Source organism: Papio anubis, chromosome 10, assembly GCF_008728515.1.
Source record: "Papio anubis isolate 15944 chromosome 10, Panubis1.0, whole genome shotgun sequence".
Lineage (NCBI taxonomy): Eukaryota > Metazoa > Chordata > Mammalia > Primates > Cercopithecidae > Papio > Papio anubis.
Window position 1 is genome coordinate 8,903,709 of NC_044985.1, and position 20,235 is coordinate 8,923,943.

A 20,235-nucleotide genomic window follows, 5' to 3' on the forward strand; every position below is an offset into this window, starting at 1 on the left:
GCTGGTAAGTTGTAAATTTGAGCTACTGTGTTGACTTTTGCCACATTCTGCTAAGGCGGAGCCTATAGAAGAAGGAAACTAGCACAGAGGAAAGCATAGCTCCGAGATAAAAGCAAGAGCGCACCCTCATCGCATTGTTTAGTTATCTGGATCCAGCAATGCCTGAAACCACTAGGGGCGTTTTAGACAATTTCTATTTAATAAGACTGAGAATAATCCAGAAGTCACACTGTAACTCCTGTCTTTAAAATACATCTTGTGGACCGGCCCCTAGGTATTGGGGCGTGTGTGCATGCTCCGCATGCAGGTCGGGCTGTGGGTGGTGGAGACAGCCACCTCTGCTCCAGTTCCCGGTGAGCCATGGTGAGGTGGCAGCTGTTGGTATGTCTGTTGGATGGTAGCGTGAAGTGAAGCTGGGCCAGCGGGAGGTAGCTCTGTGGGAGTGGAAGGCCCATGTTTCTCTACCTGGACTGCAGGCTCTTCATGCAGGGAGGGCAGAGCTCAAGACCTCAAAGACAATCTGTAGAAAGCTGGGTAGCAGCAGCTCCACAGAAGAGTGACCAGACTGTTAAAAGGAAAACAAACAGAAAACGGCAACCACAAAAAACCCCATCCAACGGGCCACAACCTCAAAGATCAAAGGTAGATAAGCCCACAAAGATGAGAAAGAATCAACACAAAAGCGCTGAAACATCTTTTCCTTCAGATAACCGCAACCCCTCTCTAGCAAGGGCTCAGAACTAGGCTGAGACTGAGATGGCTGAAATGACAGAAGTAGGCCTCAGAATATGGATAATAATGAACTTCACTGAGCTAAAGGAGCACGGGGTTGGGGTTAGGGTTAGGGTATTCACATAGGAAGAGAGGAAGTCAAACTATCTTTATTTGCAGATGACATGATCCTATATCTAGAAAACCCCATTGTCTCAGCCCAAATCTTCTTAAGCTGATAAGCAACTTCAGCAAAGTCTCAGGATACAAAATCAATGTGCAAATATCGCTAGCATTCCTATACATCAACACCAGGCAAGCAGAGAGCCAAATCGTGAATGAATTCCCATTCACAATTGCCACAAAAAGAATAAAATACCTAGGAATACAACTAACAAGAGAAGTGAAGGACTTCCTCACGGAGCACTACAAAACACTGCGCAAAGAAATCAGAGACGATACAAACAAATGGAAAAACAGTCCGTGCTCATGGATAGGAAGAATTAATATTATGAAAATGGCCATACTGCCCAAAGCAATTTATAGATTCAAGCTATTCCCATTAAACTAACATTGACATTCTTCACAGAATTAGAAGAAACTATCTTAAAATCCATATGGAACCAAATAAGAGCTCATATAGCCAAGACAATCCTAAGCAAAAAGAACAAAGCTGGAGGCATCACGCTGTCCAACTTTATACTATAAGGCTACCCCTAACCAAAACAGTGTGGTACTGGTACAAGAACAGACACACAGACCAATGGAATAGAATAGAGAACCCAGAAATAAAGACCCCACGACTACAACCATCTGATCTTCAACAAACCTGATAAAAACAAGCAATGGGGAAAGAATTCCCTGTTTAATAAATGGTGCTGGGAGAACTGGGTATCCCTATGCAGAAAATTGAAACTGGACCTCCTCCTTACACGCTATACAAAAATCAACTCAAGATGGATGAAAGAGTTAAAATTTAACTCAAACTGTAAAACCCCAGAAGAAAATCTAGGCAATACCATTTAGGACATAGGCATGAGCAAAGATTTCATGACAAAGACGCCAAAAGCAATTGCAATGAAAGCAAAATTTGACAAATGGACCTAATTTAACTAAAGAGCTTCTGCACAGCAAAATAAACTATCAGAGCAAACACACAACCTACAGAATGGGAGAAAATTTTTGCAATCTATCCATCTGACAAAGGCCTAACATTCAGAATCTACAAGGAACTTAAATTTACAAGAAAAAACAACCCCATTAAAAAGTGGGCAAAGAAAATGATCAGACACTTAGGAAAAGAAGACGAACATGCGGCCAGCAAACGCATGAAAAAAAGCTCGACATCACTGATTATTAGAGAAATGCAAATCACAATGAGATACCATCTCACACCAGTCAGAATGGCTATTATTAAAAAGTCAGAAAAACAGTAGATGCTGGCGAGGTTGTGGAGAAAAAGGAGTGCTTTTACCCTGTTGGTGGGAGTGTAAATTCGTTCAACCACTGTGGAAGAGACTGTGTCAGTTCCTCAAAGACCTAGAGGCAGAAATACCATTTGACCCAGTAGTCCCATTACTGGGTATATATCCAAAGGAATGTAAATCATTCTGTTACAAAGATACATGTGTGCATATGTTCATCCCAGCGCTATTCACAATAGCAAAGACCTAGAGTCAACCTAAATGCCCATTAAGACTGGGTAAAGAAAATGTTGTACATATATACCATGGAATACTATGCATTCATAAAAAGGAACAAGATCATGTCCTTTGCAGGGACATGGATGGAGGTGGAAGCTGTTATCCTCAGCAGTTTAATGCAGGAACAGAAAACCAAATACTGCATGTTGTCACTTATAAGTGGGAGCTGAATGATGAGAACACATGGACACATGGGTGGGGAAAACACACACTGGGACCTGTTGCAGGGTTTGGGGTGGGAGGAGGGAGAACATCAGGAAGAATAGCTAATGTGCTGGTCTTAATACCTGGTGATGGGGTGATCTGTGCAGCAAACCACCATGGCACACGTTTACCTATGTAACAAACCTGCACATCCTACACATGTACCCCTGAACTTAAAAGTTGGGAATAAAAATAAATAAGATAAAATACATTTTGTTCTTACAAGTAACGTGGTTCCTTGTGAGACCAGTAAGGATGTTGCATTAAATAAATTGTAGGAGATTTCTCCCATAAATTCTTCCTTTCACTCCTAATGTAGACAGTTTAGTTGTTATATACAACTCTCATTTTCTGTCAAGTTTCACATTTGCAGGCAAATTCCTTCCGAAATTTACCTCAGAAAAATTGTGTAGCTGCTGCTTTTAGAACCATTTTCACTGATGGCTTTAGCTTTTGCGCTCTTGGTGGTGGTGGGGATAGTGGTGGATGGGGAATCCCATGAGCCAAAAAAGATGAAGCCGAAAGGACCAAATAAAAGCTATTCTCGTGATTAGCATTCAAATGCTGTCTTCTGATGGCCTCTCCTGAATTCTGAACTGGCCCTAGAATGTTGGTATCTTGACCAGACGAGCATGGGACCACTCTGCCTCCTGACCCCAGCATCCGTGATAGAGGAGCTGTAGGAATGTTAATTGTACTTATTTCCAGTTCTTTCTAATCACTTTTTTGGTGTATTTTAAAACATTTTACTTTTTGTTATTGAGTTTAAATTCACATAACATAAAATTAGCCATTTTAAAGGGAATATTTTCAGTATTTCATCTACCTTGTAGCATATATCAATACTTTGTTCCTTTTAATGCCTGAACAATCTTTCTTTTTTCTTGATCTATTCTTGGGTAATTTTCCGTTGCACAAACAAGGCTTAGAAAATTACTAGACTGGTGCTTTCCTTCCCATCCCGCATCCATACCCTTTCCAGAAGTCCCTGCTGTGTAGATTATGCACATATCAGCTCGGTTTTCCCTTCAGCCCTGCACTTATCCTTTTTTCCATGTTGTTTAAAACCATAGTCATGAATTTCCTGGTTTGCTCCTCCTCATCAGATACCCTAGGCTCAGGGACTGTTGTTGGCCTCTGAGTCCTCTTTGGTATGTGTGGGTACATGGTGTAGGGCTTCATGCAAAGGAGGCATTCAGGGCCTATCTGCTCAATGGGATCCAGTTTTTATGCTGAAACAGACACAGAGCACCACATCACAGTGAGTAACTATTGGCCTTTAGAGTAGTTAGCTTTTCCACGGTGTGAGTGATCTTCAGCAAGAGTGATGACACACATTTACTGCTACCTGGGATTGTCTTTAAAGCTCCTTTCTGTCTGGATAATTATCAGGACCCCGAACACCAGATACATGTGTGGTAAGAAAGTCTTAGAAAAGCAATCAGACTAATCCATGTAAATCATTAATGGGGGTTATGAAGATGACTATAGACACCAGTTTTTAAAATGTGAAAAAAATCTGATAAAGCATCACTTGTTACTATGCATAAAAGGAGCTCAGATTAGCGAAAATACTTTCTTCACATACTTTTAAATACAAAGCATCTTAGGATAATAACTTTGTACTTGGGAAAACTTGTAACTGATTCTTAAATGAAAAAATGACAGTTATGAGTTCAAAAAGGAAATAGAAATGTTCAAACTAATATAAAGTTAAATAAAACTGAAATTATTTAGGACTGGTTTGAATAGTCACAAATTTGTAATGCTGAATTCCTGGTAATTACAGTTTAAGTTATTCCCTGAGTAATCCCAGCACTTTGGGAGGCCGGTGGGTGGATCCGAGATCAGGAGATGTCCTGGCTAACATGGTGAGAAACCCGTCTCTACTAAAAATACAAAACTAGCGAGTGGTGGTGAGGCGCCTGTGGTCCCAGCTACTTCGGGCTGAAGCCGGAAAAGGAAATAAATGAACCGGAGGTGGAGCTTGCAATGAGCGGTCGGCATGCACTCAGCCTGGGCGACAGGCGAACTCCGTCTCAAAAAAAAATTAAATTTTCTGCTTGATCCATTTATTAGTAATCTTTCAAAAGACTTGTATATTAATACAATATCTAAACCCTTTAAAACCATACCCTCCCTGCTTAAACAGGTAGTCCAAGTGACCTTAAGCTAATGTATATAGCATTGTAGAATTACTATATTTCATCTTGATATGAAGTCAGTAATGTTTGTCAATTTCATGACACTCCAAAGTTATATGAAGCCTTTCTAAAAAATAGTTCTGAATCTTCCAAAACAGAATTTTGATTGTGTATGTTTAGATTTCTTCAGTGTATGTGTTATATACATTGTTTCATATTTTTTGAAATTCTTTTTTACAGCTGCAAAAGAAGGAGCTGGTGCTGTGGATGAAGAGGATTTTATTAAAGCATTTGATGATGTACCTGTAGTACAGGTCAGTGAGGATATTTGAGTATGATTACAAACAAGGGTAGACTTTCTTCACATTTTATTTTTCAAGTATGCCTGTGTAATGTTCTTTACTAGGTCAGGTAATTTTAACTGTCAACACTACAGGAGATCTGAGGTGCAGACTAGAAAATGTTGGAGCAAAAGTCAAGGCCCAAGATCATCTTTCAGTAAGAACAGGAAAGACATTGGTTGCTCTATTATTAAGTTTATGAATCAGGTCACATAAAAGAGAAAGAAATAGGTGATGCTCAATTAGAAAATAAAAAAGGCATATTTATTTAGGGATTTTCTTTTTTTTTTTAGAAAAATTCATAAATTTGAAGGATTTTGGTGTCTGAAAAGTTACAGAGAATGATTTAATAAGAGCTTAGTTTATACCTTGTTTGATGCTTCACTTTAAATACCTAACAGATGAAACAAAGATTATTTATAAAAATTGGGATACAGCCACAAGTTTTTGACTGCTTTGTGCCTTAGTATCATCTATTGCTGGTTGAGACTAATACTTTTCCTCAGCCTACACCGGCTGTCTGTGCTCTGGATTCCTGTGGCACTTACAAGTCTGTTATGTACAACTCTCTTTGCCACCTTCGTTGCCGTATGTGTATAAAGCAGGTAACAAGAATCTCGGTGGCCTGGGCAACATGACAAAACCTCATCTGTACAAAAGATACAAAAATCATCTGTGGTGGCAGATGCCTGTAGTTCTAGCTGCTCAGGAGAGTGAGCTGGAAGGCTCCCTTGAACCCGGGAGGTGAAGTTTGTTGTGAGCTGAGATTGCGCCACTGCACTCCATCCTGGGCGACAGAGTGAGACCCAGTCTCTTAAAAAAAACAAACAAAAAAACTATCTTGGGTTCAGGTTCATCCTTAAGTACTTGACCTGACCTTCCCAGCATACATCAAGATTGATTATACCCTATACCCTACCTGTTTTCTAAGTAAGATGTGGAGATAAATGAGAGTGTACATTTGAAAGTCTTTAAAATTATAGGTATAGTGTCATGTTATAAATAATACTAAGAGTAAGAAATGACTTAGGCATCACTGACTGTTTCCCATTAGGCTTGTTTCTCTTTGTACATGAAATCATCTGTTAAGTTTATAGTAAAGCTACGTTTGAGGCAGGGTTGTTCACATATGGCAGCAAATCTTGTGGGTACACATTTATAGTGAGAAAGATCCTCATTATAGACAAAACTCTGCAGATATTTTCTCATAGGTGTTTCTTAAAAATTAAATAATTTCTTTTATTAAATGGTCTTGACTTCATGTATTTAAGAAGTAATCTGTTTATTCTGCATGTTTTTATATTGATTGTAAATTAATTTTGCTTACAGATTTATTCCAGCCGAGACCTTGAGGAATCCATAAACAAAATTAGGGAAATACTATCTGATGACAAGCATGATTGGGAGCAGAGAGTAAATGCTGTAAGCTGTTGACCTCATGTGATTACATTTTCATAAGATGTATTTAAATATCTCATACTTTATTATGAAATCAGGGCACAACTCTAATGAATTTTAAATAGTATATATTTTAAATACAAATTATCGTATTTACACTTCACCCTTTTAGTAGAGTATCTCCTTTTATTTTTATTTTGGAAACACACCAACTTAAACCTTTATGAATCATCTAGTCTTTTAACAAAGACCTAACTGTGGAGTGTATGGTGACAGCCTCCACTCTCACCTTAGGAGAAATTTCATTCTGTGATTGTTTGCCTTTAAAGTGGCTTTTTTGTGGCAGTTTTAGTATATGTCCCCCAATATTCTTTTCTTTCTTCATATCACTTGCTAGAAAGTTGTGTCTCCTTTATTTTTAAAAGTAGATTAATGGAAAGTGGGCTGGGCGTTAAAGCGAGGGTGTGTCTGATCTGAGAAGGCTATTTTCTACTGGTTGGCTGGCAAGAAGGGAGGTGGTACCATTGCCATTGTATTGTATTTTAAATTCAGACCAGCCAGTTAATGGTTCAGTGGAGGATAATGGTTCAGGTAGGAATGCTGCTTCCTTTGGTTCATTAAATAAATGGCAGTTGAAGTGGGGTGTGAGGGGAGGTAAGCTTAGGAGGGGCTTTTCACAAGCCAAAAGTTTTTAGTTATTTATCATTAGTGTTGTAGGATCTATAAATACTTTAAGATATTTCAAATGTAAAACTTTTTTTGCAGAAATTACAATATATGTGTCACAAATACTCCAGTTAAAAATTATTTAGTCTTATTTGTGGTATGTAGATTTGTTTATTGTATTAGCTAATATTTAACTGGCTGAATTCTTTTGGGAAAGCTTTCTAATCAGTTGAACTTAAACAATTATCTCTTTTGTATTTGATGGCTTCTGTTTTGTATATTCTGTGTTAGAATTGTTTTCTGTTATTCTGAATTTTCTCTATTCCATTAGCTAAAAAAGATTAGATCTTTACTTTTGGCTGGTGCCGCTGAGTATGATAACTTCTTTCAACATTTGCGTCTTTTGGATGGAGCCTTTAAACTCTCTGCTAAGGATCTGCGGTCTCAGGTAGTGCGGGAGGCTTGTATCACGTTGGGGTAAGGACTGCGACGCTCCATATTCTCACCATAAAATAGTGTCACCACAGAGCTTCAGAGATGTCTCCTTGAACTTGTGAGCTGGGTCTCTTTAATGTAACTTCTGACTAGTCTTCAAGACCCATTCCAGTTAACACTTCTGTCAGTGGTTTTACAATACTTTCTGCTCAATTATGTGAAGTGTGACAGATTTTAAATTTTATTTTATTCAGTGATATAGCTCTGAAGCCTTTATTTCAAACTTTGAAGCAGTTATTAATATGGAAAGATGAAACTCTATGAAATCCTGTTTCTCTCATTTTTCATTGATTTTTGCTGGCAGGCAATAGTGTGGTTATCAGAATGTTTGTTCCTAGAAGAGTACTGTAGTTATAAAGTTAAAGGCATTTACTGCAGTAAAATTTTATTCTAGCTATATGTGTACTGGTGATCAAAGCTAATAAAACTTTGTGTTAGAATGTATCTCAGAATATCAAAGCAGCAGCAGCAAGAGGAGGCATCACAGCTGTTTAAAGTTTTGGCTGCAGTCAGATTTTGAAGCCTGAATATTTTATGTTAAGATAAAAGAAAAAATATGAAAAAGGAGCCAAGGGTGCTTTTTCATATTTGTGTTTTATTAATATATCATCAGTTTGTTTGGTATTTTCAGACTAGTTGGGGCAGGTGGGCTGGTATCTGCCTGGAGTCCCTTCTACTTGGAAAGCCAAAGTGGGAGGATTGCTTGAGCCCAGGAGTTCAAGTTCAACGCGGGCAACATAGTGAGATCCTGCCTCTAGAAAACAAAAAGCTCCACAAAGACTAGTTGGAAATTTAAAAAAAAAACAAAAAACAAACAAAAAAACACTTTTGGGCTAAGAACTATTTGCCAAGTTCTCAACATGCACATTGGAAATCTTAGACCCTTGTCCTTTCTAGATAACTTTAAATGAAGGCTCTAGATGTTAAATGGTTTATGTGCTTCACTGTTTCTAAGAAAAATAACTACAGTCCAGTATCCATTTCTTGTTTTAGGCATCTGTCATCAGTTCTGGGGAATAAGTTTGACCATGGAGCCGAAGCCATTATGCCAACTATCTTTAATTTAATTCCAAACAGTGCCAAAATTATGGCCACGTCTGGTGTTGTAGCTGTTAGGTTAATTATTCGGGTAAGTATGTTATAGGCCATACATGAAATAAGCAAGTGGTAAATACCGATGGTTGATAAATATTAGAGGCATTTTTGTTAACATAATTATATTGAGTAATTAAATTTATTAGCATAATTATATTGGAATTTTATATATATATATATATCATCTTTTCCCCCTACTTAATTGTGGCATATGAGCTTTTTATAATCCATAATGTGAATTATGGATGTGTTATAAAGTTAATGAGGTATTGATTGTTAGCTCACTATTGGTTTAAAATATTCGAACATCCGGTGTCTGCTTCTGAGATTATATTGTATTCTTGTTACTTACATATTACTCTTAGTCTTAACCTCCTTAATCCCAGTCCTTCCATTTTAGGTATTGGTACTTGTGGTTTTGCTGTTCACCCAAAAGTTCAATTAATTGCACATAAGCACAGAAACAAAATATTCTCTTTGGTTAGATTTTCTAGGCACTTATTTGTTCAAATTTAAATAATTATCCAAGTAATTTATACACAAGTTTTTAACAAAATCTAATAGTTCACAAAGGTTTAAAATGGTTTTCCACGTTACCTCCCCACCACTTTCAAGTCCTTTTTGCCCAGAAGCAGCTCTTGAAGCTTTGAGGCTTGATGATATTGTCTAAAGTCTATCCAGAATATTCTTGATTATTTTGGTTGTTTACTTTGTATTATTAGTTCTTACTGTTCTTACTTGCACTGCCTACTTTAACTGTTAAACCCAAGGTCATTATTGGACATTTCCGTTGAAACAATATCAAAATACATTGGTCTGATGACTCCTTTCAAACCCACTCAGATCTCTACAGCTGAGATAATTTAGACCTCATAGTAATGATTGTTTTAGGCTTACCTTCATGTCATCATGTTGCCTGTTCTTAACTCTGTAAATTTTCTTTTTTTTTTTTTTTTTGAGGCGGAGTCTCGCTCTGTCGCCCAGGCTGGAGTGCAGTGGCCGGATCTCAGCTCACTGCAAGCTCCGCCTCCCAGGGTTACGCCATTCTCCTGCCTCAGCCTCCCGAGTAGCTGGGACTACAGGCGCCCGCCACCTCGCCCGGCTAGATTTTTGTATTTTTTAGTAGAGACGGGGTTTCACCGTGTTAGCCAGGATGGTCTTGATCTCCTGACCTCGTGATCCGCCCGTCTCGGCCTCCCAAAGTGCTGGGATTACAGGCTTGAGCCACCGCGCCCGGCCCAACTCTGTAAATTTTCTAATGCCTTTTGACAATATCCTGTGAATTATTTTTTTCTTTTAAAACTCACTGACATTCTAATCTGAATGTATATGTGCTATATAAGTAGATTAGTGAGGAAGTGATTCCTTTAATTTTGTTTTACTTTTGTATTTGCAAGTGTTCACCTCTGTTTTTTGTTGTTCTTCACAGCACACACACATCCCTAGGTTAATACCTGTCATAACAAGCAACTGTACCTCTAAGTCTGTCGCTGTTAGAAGGTAAATTTTAAAGGGTTTTCTCATTGTTTTTAAATTGTTTAAAAACCAAAACAAATTCCAAATCTCCGTCCATGGATAAAATTTCATGTTTAAAATGCTTAGTATTACTTAAAATCACTGCAATAAATGATTTTGAGTTGAAGAATCAAGATCTAAATATTTTGGGAAATGAATGTGGACAACCTCTATTATGTTTCTGTGTGTGTGTGTGTGTGTGTGTGTATGTATGTGTCTGTGTGAGAGAGAGTGAGTTTGGGGGCTAGTGGCAGAAGGAGAAGGGGAGAGGACCCCCTGTACATTTTTTTCCTGTGATAATCCTCCTACCTTTGTCATTGGTCTGCCCTATTCCCTGAGTAAAAGCAGTAACTGCATGCAAGAAAAAAATACCGTAAACATCAATGGCAGTAGTTTCATATTTGAAAGGTAGGTGGTGTTTGCATCTTCTGTTTAGCGATTTCTGGGATTCTGAATCTTCACTATTACTTAGTTCTGTGCAGTTGTGGGAGATATATCCAGAAGACACAGGCAAATACAACCTGGGTAACTAGCTAGGGGTTTGTTCCCAAGTCCCTGTCTTACATGTGCTGGTGAGCTGCCCTAAACTACGTGTGAGGAGTAAAGACTGTGTTATTTTAGCTCAGACCTATGAAAGAATCCTTCACTCTAAGATTTAGAGCCCGGATGACTTTTGCTAGCTGTTTGCCTTTTTCCCTGGGGTGTCATGTTGATCCTGCTGGGTTTCTATGGGTACAAGACCCTCTTAAGCATGCAGCAGCTCTGGATTTGTCGTTTTAAAATTTATTTTATTATTTTTAGCAAATTGGCCACAGACTGCCTTTTTAAAAATTTTCTTTCCTTTCCTTTTCTTCTTTTCCCTTTTGTTCTCTTCCCCTTTTCTTTTTCTTTCCTTTTTCCTTTCCTTCCTTCCTTTCTTGCCTTTCTTCCTTTATTGCTTTCCTTTCTTTTCTTTCTTTTTTTTTTTTTTTTGAGACGGAGTCTGGCTCTGTTGTCCAGGCTGGAGTGCAGTGGCCGGATCTCAGCTCACTGCAAGCTCCGCCTCCCGGGTTTACGCCATTCTCTTGCCTCAGCCTCCCGAGTAGCTGGGACTAGAGGCGCCCACCACCTCACCCGGCTAGTTTTTGTATTTTTTAGTTAGAGACAGGGTTTCACCGTGTTAGCCAGGATGGTCTCGATCTCCTGACCTCGTGATCCGCCCGTCTCGGCCTCCCAAAGTGCTGGGATTACAGGCTTGAGCCACCGCGCCCGGCCTCTTTCTTTTCTTTCTTTCACCCAGGCTGGAGTGCAGCACACTGTAACCTCAAGCTCCTGGACTTCCGAGTAGCTGGGACTACAGGCACACCCCACCATGGCCCACTAATCTTTTTTTTTGTTGTTGTTACTGTTTTTAGAGACGGGGGTCTTATTCTATTGCCCAAGGATGATCTCGAACTCCTGGGCTCAAGCAGTCTTCCCACCTTGATCTCCCAAAGTGCTGGGATTATAGATGTGAGCCACCATGCCCAACCTTTATTTTTTTAATTGGCAAGTAAAAATTGTGAAGACTTATGGTGTACAACATGCTGTGTTGATAATGTGTATACATTTTGGAATGGTTAAATCAAGCTCTTTAACGTGTATCACCTCACATACTTACTTTTTTGTGGTGAGAACACTTGAAATCTACTCTCAGCAATTTTAAAGTATATAATATGTTGTTACTAACTATAGTCACCATCACTATGAAGTACAATCGATCTCTTGAACTTACTCATATCTGCCTGACATTTTGCATACTTTACATCTCCCCGTCTCCCAACCCCCAGCCTCTGGGAACCACCATTCTACTTTCTGCTTCTGTAAGTCCAACTTTATTTGCTTTAGAGGTGGTGCCTCACTCTGTCACCCAGGCTAGAGTGCAGTGGCACACTCATGGCTCACTGCAATCTCTAATTTCTGGGCTCAAGTGATCCTCCCGCCTCAGTCTCCCAAATAGCTGAGACCATAGGTGTGTGCCATCACGCCCCCAGCTAATTTTTAAATTTTTTATAGAGATAAGGTCTCACCATGTTGCCCAGGCTGGCCTCAACCTCCAAAGTGCTGGGATTGCAGGTGTGAGCCATTGCACCAAGCCTGAGTCAACCTTTTTGGATTCCTCCACACATAAGTGAGATCATGCAGTACTTGTCTTTGTATGCCTGGCTTATTTCTTTTAAGATAATATTTTCCAGGTTTATCTGTGTTGTCTTAAATGACAGGCTTTATTTTGTTGTTGTTGTTAAGACTGAATAGATTCTGTTGTGTATGTATGCTGCATTATCTTTATCTCCTCATCTGTTGATGGATACTTAGGTTGATTCCCTATCTTGGCTATTGTGAATAGTCTTGTAATAATCATGAGAGCTCAGATATCTCTTCAACATACTGACTGCATTTTTTTGCGATATATACCTAGTAGTTGGTTTTAGATCCATCTCATTAATAGCTACATGAAAGACAAAAAGAGAAAAGAGGAATAATCCAGCTATCTAAAATCATGAAAAAAGAAATTTATACCTTCCACTGAAAAAATATAACTCCATACTGTGTGACTCAAGTGTGTACCCCCAGCGAATGCAATCTACCCTTGACCTAGGGTTCAGCTTCTCCTGAGGTTAGAGTGGAGCAGCTTCAGCTCCCCCTAGAGATGAGAATGTAAAGTCAGCACACCAGAGGGATGATTGTGAACTTCAGGACCTGACGAGCATCAGTTGAAACATTCATCTCCCACTTACTCGTCTGACTCATTAGGTATAAGGGTACCCCTCTATAAGGTTTGGAGGATTCAGTCATTAGGTAAAACATTTAGTGAAAGCTTAATTTCTTGCAGCTGTGGCTGTTATTTTCATCTTGCTGCTGTTTTCATTTCGCTAATGTTAGGTTTCCAAGAGAAATTCAGAATGTGTTTTTCCTTGTGTAAGGCAAAATTTCTCCAATAAGATGACACAGATCTTTGTTGTGGAACGTTGCAGGATGTTTAGGGGATTCATCATCTTGGGCTGTCATTACAAAATACTACAGACTGGATGGCATGAACAACAGATTTATTTCTCACAGTCTAGAGCAAGCTTGTCCAACCATGCAGCCCAGGACAACTTTGAATGCCCAACACAAATTCGTAAACTTTCTTAAAACATTATGAGATTTTTTTAAAGCTCATCTGCTATCATTAGTGTTAGTGTATTTTATTTGTGGCCCAAGTCAATTCTTCTTCTTTCATGGTGGCCCAGAGGAGCCAAAAGATTGGACACCCCTGGCCTAGAGGCTGGAAGTTCAAAATCAGCGTGCCAGCAAGGTCAGATTCTGGTGAGGACTCTCATCCTGGCCTGTAGACCAGTGTTCCCCTGTGTCCTCACATGGGAGAGAGGGAGAGCAGGGTGGGAGGGAGGAGAGAGCAAGCTACCTGTTATCTCTTCTTATAAGGACACTAATCTCATAATGAGGGCCCCATTATCATGCCTCATCTAAACCTCATCACTTCCGAAAGGTCCCATCTCCAAATAACCGTCACATTGAGAGTAAGGACTTCAACATATTAATTTGGTGGGGCAGGGAGATAAAATTCACTTCATAACATTTAGCATTTCTGGCCTTTGACACTAAATATGAGTAGCACCCCACAGTCATTGTGACAATAGAAATGCCTCCACCCTCACCAATTTCTGAACCACACACTCAGATTGTTGTTTCTGTATTTAGCCAGTGGGTGTCAGTCAGAACTGTATGTCTTAATGCTGAGAGAAGTAATAGGGACCATCTTGCCCAGTCCCTCTGCCCTCTGCCCTCAGAAAGGGAGAGGGAGCTTAAGAGTGCAGTGTAAGCAAAGCAGTGCACCTTCTGTTACATATGCAGCCTGTACTTAGCTTGGTTGTGTAGAATTGGTAACAAATGGATTACACACACTCTGACGTTATCATATATATTGTGGAATTAGGAGTTCAGATACAGCAGTGATTAAAGCTTGCTGATGTTTTCCCAAGAAGCTTCATAGATGGGTTAAAAATGAGCCACATTTTGAAAGATGAGTAGGAATAAGTGCAGTAAAGAGCCAAGAAAAACCCAGACTGGGAAATGCCACAGGCAAAAAGGTGAAAGTAGAATAAACATGGTCTAGATTGGGGCAGGAATAGGGAAGGTGATGGTGAGGAATGGGTGTGTGTGTAGTTGGTGTCTTTTCCTTTGAAAAGACTTGCTTACCCCTCTGGCCCCACCACTGCCAGCCCTAGGACCAAGCTGCAGGGCTCTCCTGTGAGCTGCTGGAGCCCCAAACAGTCTAGCAATGTGACTGTCTCTTTTGTTCTCTGGGCTGTGTCTTGGTTATCATTGGATCTCCAGCATCTGACACACGGTAAAGGGTTAGTAAATAATTATTTTTATTTATTTATTTTTGAAACAGGGTCTGACTTGGTTGCCTAAACTGGAATGCAGTGGTGCAATCATAGTTCACTGCAGTCTCAAACTTCTGGGCCCAAGCAATCCACCCACCTCAGCTTCCTAAATAGCTAGGACTTTATTAGCGCATGCCGCCGTGCCCAACTAAATTTTTTTTTTTTTTTGGAGGCAGAATCTCGCTCTGTCACCCAGGCTGGAGTGCAGTGGCGCGATCTCGGCTCACTGCAAGCTCCGCCTCCCAGGTTCACGCCATTCTCCTGCCTCAGTCTCCCGAGTAGCTGAGACTACAGGCGCCCGCCACCGTGCCCGGCTAATTTTTTGTATTTTTAGTAGAGATGGAGTTTCACTGTGTCAGCCAGGATGGTCTTGATCTCCTGACCTCATGATCCGCCCGTCTCAGCCTCCCAAAGTGCTGGGATTACAAGCGTGAGCCACCGCACCTGGCCCAACTAATTAAAAAAAAAAAAAAAAAAATTTTGTAGAGAGATGTCTCACTTTGTTGCCTAGGCTGATCTCAAACGCCTGACTTCAAGTGATCCTCCTGTCTTGCCCTCCCAAAGTGCTGGGGTTACAGGCATGAGCTGCTGCTCCCAGCCTTGATGTATTGAATGATTGTGTATGGATTATAAGTTGTGAATTGGGAAGATTGTAGGAAAGAAAGACTGGTCATTTCTTTAGAGAAAGATTTTACTTCTGATTTGTGTGTTCTTGAATGGGTTCCTAGGACTATTAGGATTTATTCATACAAAAATAGAAATGCTAGACTTAGGAAAAAGAAAATTTTATTTATTTGTTTGTTTGTTTATTTGACAGAGTTTTGCTCTGTCGCCCAGGCTGGAGTGCAGTGACACGATCTCGGCTCACTGCAACCTCTGCCTCCCAGGTTCAAGTGATTCTCCTGTCTCAGCCTCCCAAGTAGCTGGGATTACAGGTGCCCGCCACCATGTCCGGCTAATTTTTGTATTTTTAGTAGAGACGGGGTTTCACCATGTTGGCCAGGCTGGTCTTGAACTCCTGACCTCAAGTGATCCGCCTACCTTGGCCTCCCAAAGTGCTGGGATTATAGGCATGAGCCTCTGTGCCCAGCCAGAAAAAGAAAATTTTGTAGAGGTAGAACCTGAAGTGGTGATGTAATCTAAATTGTTTTTGTACACAAATCAGACCAAGAAAAATCATAAAAGTGAAAAGGCTTAAAGAAGAATGCTGAAAGGTTGGTCAGAGGAAAGCACAGTAGTTGGAGAAAATCCATTGTAAGCACTACTTAGGGCCTTCTTAGCGTGAAAATATAGAGAGCACTTAGTTTTTCAAGGTACTTTTAACTTTTTTTGTGCAAAGCATTTTCTGAAATTAATGCAAAGACCTGATTCTGTCGTGTTTCTTGATCTTCTGTGCATGCGTACATTTTCTATTAACATATTACTTAGGATAGTGTAAAAACGAATGACAGTGGTAAGTCCTTTTAGTGATATTGCCATGAAGTGCAAGCTTCTGATTGGAGAGAAATGCTTGGATCCTAGCCCTGTGTCCCTGTGGTACCAGTAGGTGCTTCATTACTTTCATTTGCTTTGGTTTTTAGTCAGTTCTGATTCATTCTTTATGTTCTGTTTTTCTAATCACAAAAATCAGAAGAAATTTACTAATTATAAAAAGCAGTATTGGGTCACTTAAGAAAAATGCTGTTTCATTTTCACTAAAATATATATTAATAAGTTGTGTATTTCTTAATACTTTTTAGGCGCTGTTTTGAATTTTTAGATTTGCTTTTACAAGAATGGCAGACACATTCACTAGAACGGTGAGCATCTGATTTGAAACCATTTTTCCCTCTGAATTGAATCTTGAGAGTGAATGCTTTGGTGAGTGGTCCAGCTGGCTTTCTGTAAGAATGGAGGAATATATGCGTTTGTTTTCATGACTACGTCTGTTGTTTTACTGATGTTGGTCACATAATATTCGCAGACACTTTTAGTGAATTTCATTGGTTGAAATACTACTATGTCCGTGTGCATTCTGACAGCTGCAGAGCCAGTAGAAACTCTTACTGACTCTGGCCCTGCTGCTTGACATCCCCTTCAGTTCCCATGAGGTAACTGTTTAAAGTTGCTGTTAGTAGACAAGTTGTAGCTGTTAGGTCCTTCAAGGAATTTCATTCATTTGAAAGTTTTCTTTTTCTCCCTCTGTATTTGATGTAGACAGCCTATTCAATATTAAGGTCATTATCTCATAATTTCCTTAGAAACTAGTTCTGATATGAAAAACACAAGATTTTGTTTTTGGGGTTCATAAAAGATTGAGCTGTAAGTGCAAATTTTGAAAAATCAGCTTTAGTTTTTTAAAAAAATCCCACAAGAGAATAGAGTTATGAAAGTCTTTAGGTATGGGTGGGTTGGAGTGGAGCTAGGGTGTTGGGGCAGGGCTGAAAATTAAAGGATTGTAGGAGTGCTCTGCTTTGCCCAGCCACCTGGGAATTGACCAGCCTTGGCACAGAGACTCCCAGCTCCATGTTGCTATTTGGAAGTTATTTCTCCCACCTGGTTTCATCCGCATTAAACCATACATTTATGATTGTTACTGCTTTCTTTTCTAAATATCTAGACACATATCAGTATTAGCTGAAACAATAAAGAAGGGAATACATGATGCTGATTCCGAAGCAAGAATAGAAGCCAGAAAGTAAGTTTTTATTGTACCCCACTTTTTAAATTAACTTCTTCTGTATTTCACATGAATTATATGGATTGCCTTATTAAAAACTTGTTAAGTTACTTGAACATATTTGTTAACCATGAATTTTAAACATGACCCCCAATAGGCCATTTTGGAATATTTCTGTCTTTTTTAAATAACATCACTCAACCTTGTGAATAAACAGGACTGAGGGAGACAAAAGAATGCTCATTTTTACATTCATCACAAATTATCACATAGCTCTGGAAGGCACTTGTATACATGCTCAATGTATTCATTCATTCATTAAGCCATATTGTAATCCAAAGCTGCTTTAATGATTTACCATGAAAAATCGTGGCCACAGGGAATTCTCTTCCTGCAGTCACTTCTTTGCAAGCATCTGTGATTCCTTGTTGTGAATCATATTAAGGGGAGCTGAATTGACCTAATGCCTGGGATTATCACAGTGATAACTTGCTGTTTCTGTCTCACAAATGAGGTACTTTTGCCATTAGGACTGTTTCCTCCAATCATGTGGGCATGGCCTCTGTATTTGTTACCTCCTTGGAAATTTTTTTTTTTTTTTTTGAGATGGAGTCTCACTTTGTCACCCAGGCTGGAGTGCAGTGACACAATCTCGGCTCACTGCAAGCTCTGCCTCCTGGGTTCTCACCATTCTCCTACCTCAGCCTCCCCAGTAGCTGGGACTACAGGTGCCCGCCACCATGCCTGGCTATGTTTTTGTATTTTTAGTAGAGTCATGGTTTCACCATGTTAGCCAGGATGATCTCAATCTCCTGACCTCATGATCTGCCCGCTTTGGCCTCCCAAAGTGCTAGGATTACAGGTGTGAGCCTCTGCGTCTGGCCTTGGAAATAATTTTTGCTACTGTGACTGTAAATACCAGAAGTTTGATATTAAGACATTCTCTCTTGGGCAGTGCATCGATAACTGCTGCCAATGTTGCATCTGTGGTTTTTTTTTGAATTTACTCTCATAGTTGACCAACTCTCCTAATTGATACATGCTAAAATCTAATCTGCATCATTATGGTTTTGCTTAGCTGCAGTGATGCATCCTGATCTAGTACTTGTTGATCTTTGACTGCCTTCACAGTTAAATTATATTTCACTTGTTTCTGAGCTTATTATAACTATGAAGTGTTCGTGCCAATTTTTTCTTGGCTGGTTTCTACCAAAATAAGTGACATAATTAGTCATTGCTGAAAACTGTTAGGAATGGATTTGTTAATGATCTGTTTATGCTGTTTTTATCCTTGTATTGGACCCTTCCCATCCCCGGCCCATTTTTTTCTTGGTCTTTAGTCATAATGTGATACCGATTTCAAGTAGCTCAGAACATTTTAAAATTTTTCTGTTGCACATGTTACCTAAGGCAATTTTAAATATTTTATATCAAGAGATGTGTAATTGAATTTATAATAGCTGCCATTTTAATGAGCCTGTCCTGTGTTCTAGGTATAGTCCTAGATGTTTAGCTGCACCTTCCCTAAGATTCCCCAGTTTTGCAAGTTAGACTCTTTAATTCCCATGTTATAAATGAGGCTGACGTTGAGAGAGGGTAAGTGACTTGCCCATTGTCTAAAAGACAGTAAAATTGTGAGGCTGGGATTCGTACCAGGTCTCCTTTGTTCACCCTCTCCTCCTGCTACTATTAGCAGCTAAACTGAGGCTTCCAGTCCTTGAAAATCCTCTGTGGTGTACTCCAGAGTTCAGCGAAAGACCTGTGTGGATCCTTGGATTAGAACAGGATTTTGTGTGTTTCCTCTAGATGTTACTGGGGTTTCCACAGTCACTTCAGCAGAGAAGCAGAACACTTATACCACACCTTGGAGTCCTCCTACCAGAAAGCCCTGCAGTCCCACCTGAAGAACTCAGACAGCATAGTGTCTCTGCCTCAGTCAGACCGCTCGTCTTCCAGCTCTCAAGAGAGTCTAAAGTAAGGGATTCATCTTTGCTTATCATTCTCGTGAGAATTTGTGTTTCAAAGTTTGTCGCATGAGAACACAAATTCTAGCTATGTTTTTACATGTGTGCTTGTTACAACACCCCCTTACTTCAGGTAGATCCTGGTGCAAATTAAGATACCACCACGGAGTGGTAAGAAATGGGTTGCTTTGGTCTCTGCCATACTATTTTTCAGTTAAATTTATATGGCAGTCCTAGAATACAGTTTTAGAGTAACATAAGTGAATTATGGAGTAGTGTGAACTATACACACCAGTGCTTCAGAGAGTCTTCTCAGAGGATGTAAGTGTGAACCTGGAGACAAGTTTGGAAATGGAGGGCGTTCAAACTCCATGAATTAATATATTGTCATCTCTGCTCTGTGTTTGATTTCTGTCTGTAGTGACTATTTCACTCTCTGTGTTTGAAATAATTCTTCATCATAATAATTTCCTGTTGTAGTTTGTATTTGTATTAATTCGGATAAAGTACATGTAATAAATAGTATACATCTTTACTTTTAGTCGTCCGCTGTCTGCCAAAAGAAGTCCTACTGGAAGTACCACATCTAGAGGTGAGACTGACAGCCGCGGAGAAGGCCTGTTCTCGGCTCTGGTGTTCTGTACGTGCAGCTGTGAGAGGCTGCCCAGGCACGGGAGGCCGGCAGCCTGCTCTCAGTTCCTTCTTAGGCTTGAACATAGCCTGCTGTGCCCTGCTCTGACTCTCCGGCAGAGCTCCGCTTTGTCAGGGCCACTCACTGCTGAGGACAACATTGACAGGGTGACTTAGGAATGAAGCTCTGTGACCTTTTCTCCCCACCTCCCCTGCATGTTGACACTGCCACAAACTGCACCTCCTGTCTCTGATCCTTTGATGAGACAGTGAAGACATCTTGGTGGCATTTTGAGCAGCA

The 20,235-nt window shown here is 39.9% G+C and overlaps 1 protein-coding gene across 40 annotated transcripts in view; it reads left to right on the forward strand.

Annotated features, from left to right (window-relative positions):
- The window catches only part of CLASP1 (cytoplasmic linker associated protein 1), a 307,430-nt gene that overhangs the window by 180,661 nt on the left and 106,534 nt on the right, over window positions 1-20,235 (forward strand). For all 40 annotated transcript variants that reach the window (XM_021923495.2, XM_009185059.3, XM_021923484.2 and 37 more), the window contains 9 exons: window positions 5,003-5,076; window positions 6,433-6,525; window positions 7,499-7,644; window positions 8,656-8,791; window positions 10,187-10,257; window positions 16,421-16,480; window positions 17,281-17,358; window positions 19,147-19,314; window positions 19,847-19,896. In XM_021923495.2, coding sequence (XP_021779187.1) covers window positions 5,003-5,076; window positions 6,433-6,525; window positions 7,499-7,644; window positions 8,656-8,791; window positions 10,187-10,257; window positions 16,421-16,480; window positions 17,281-17,358; window positions 19,147-19,314; window positions 19,847-19,896 — 876 coding nt within the window. The remainder of the gene's footprint in view (window positions 1-5,002; window positions 5,077-6,432; window positions 6,526-7,498; window positions 7,645-8,655; window positions 8,792-10,186; window positions 10,258-16,420; window positions 16,481-17,280; window positions 17,359-19,146; window positions 19,315-19,846; window positions 19,897-20,235) is intronic.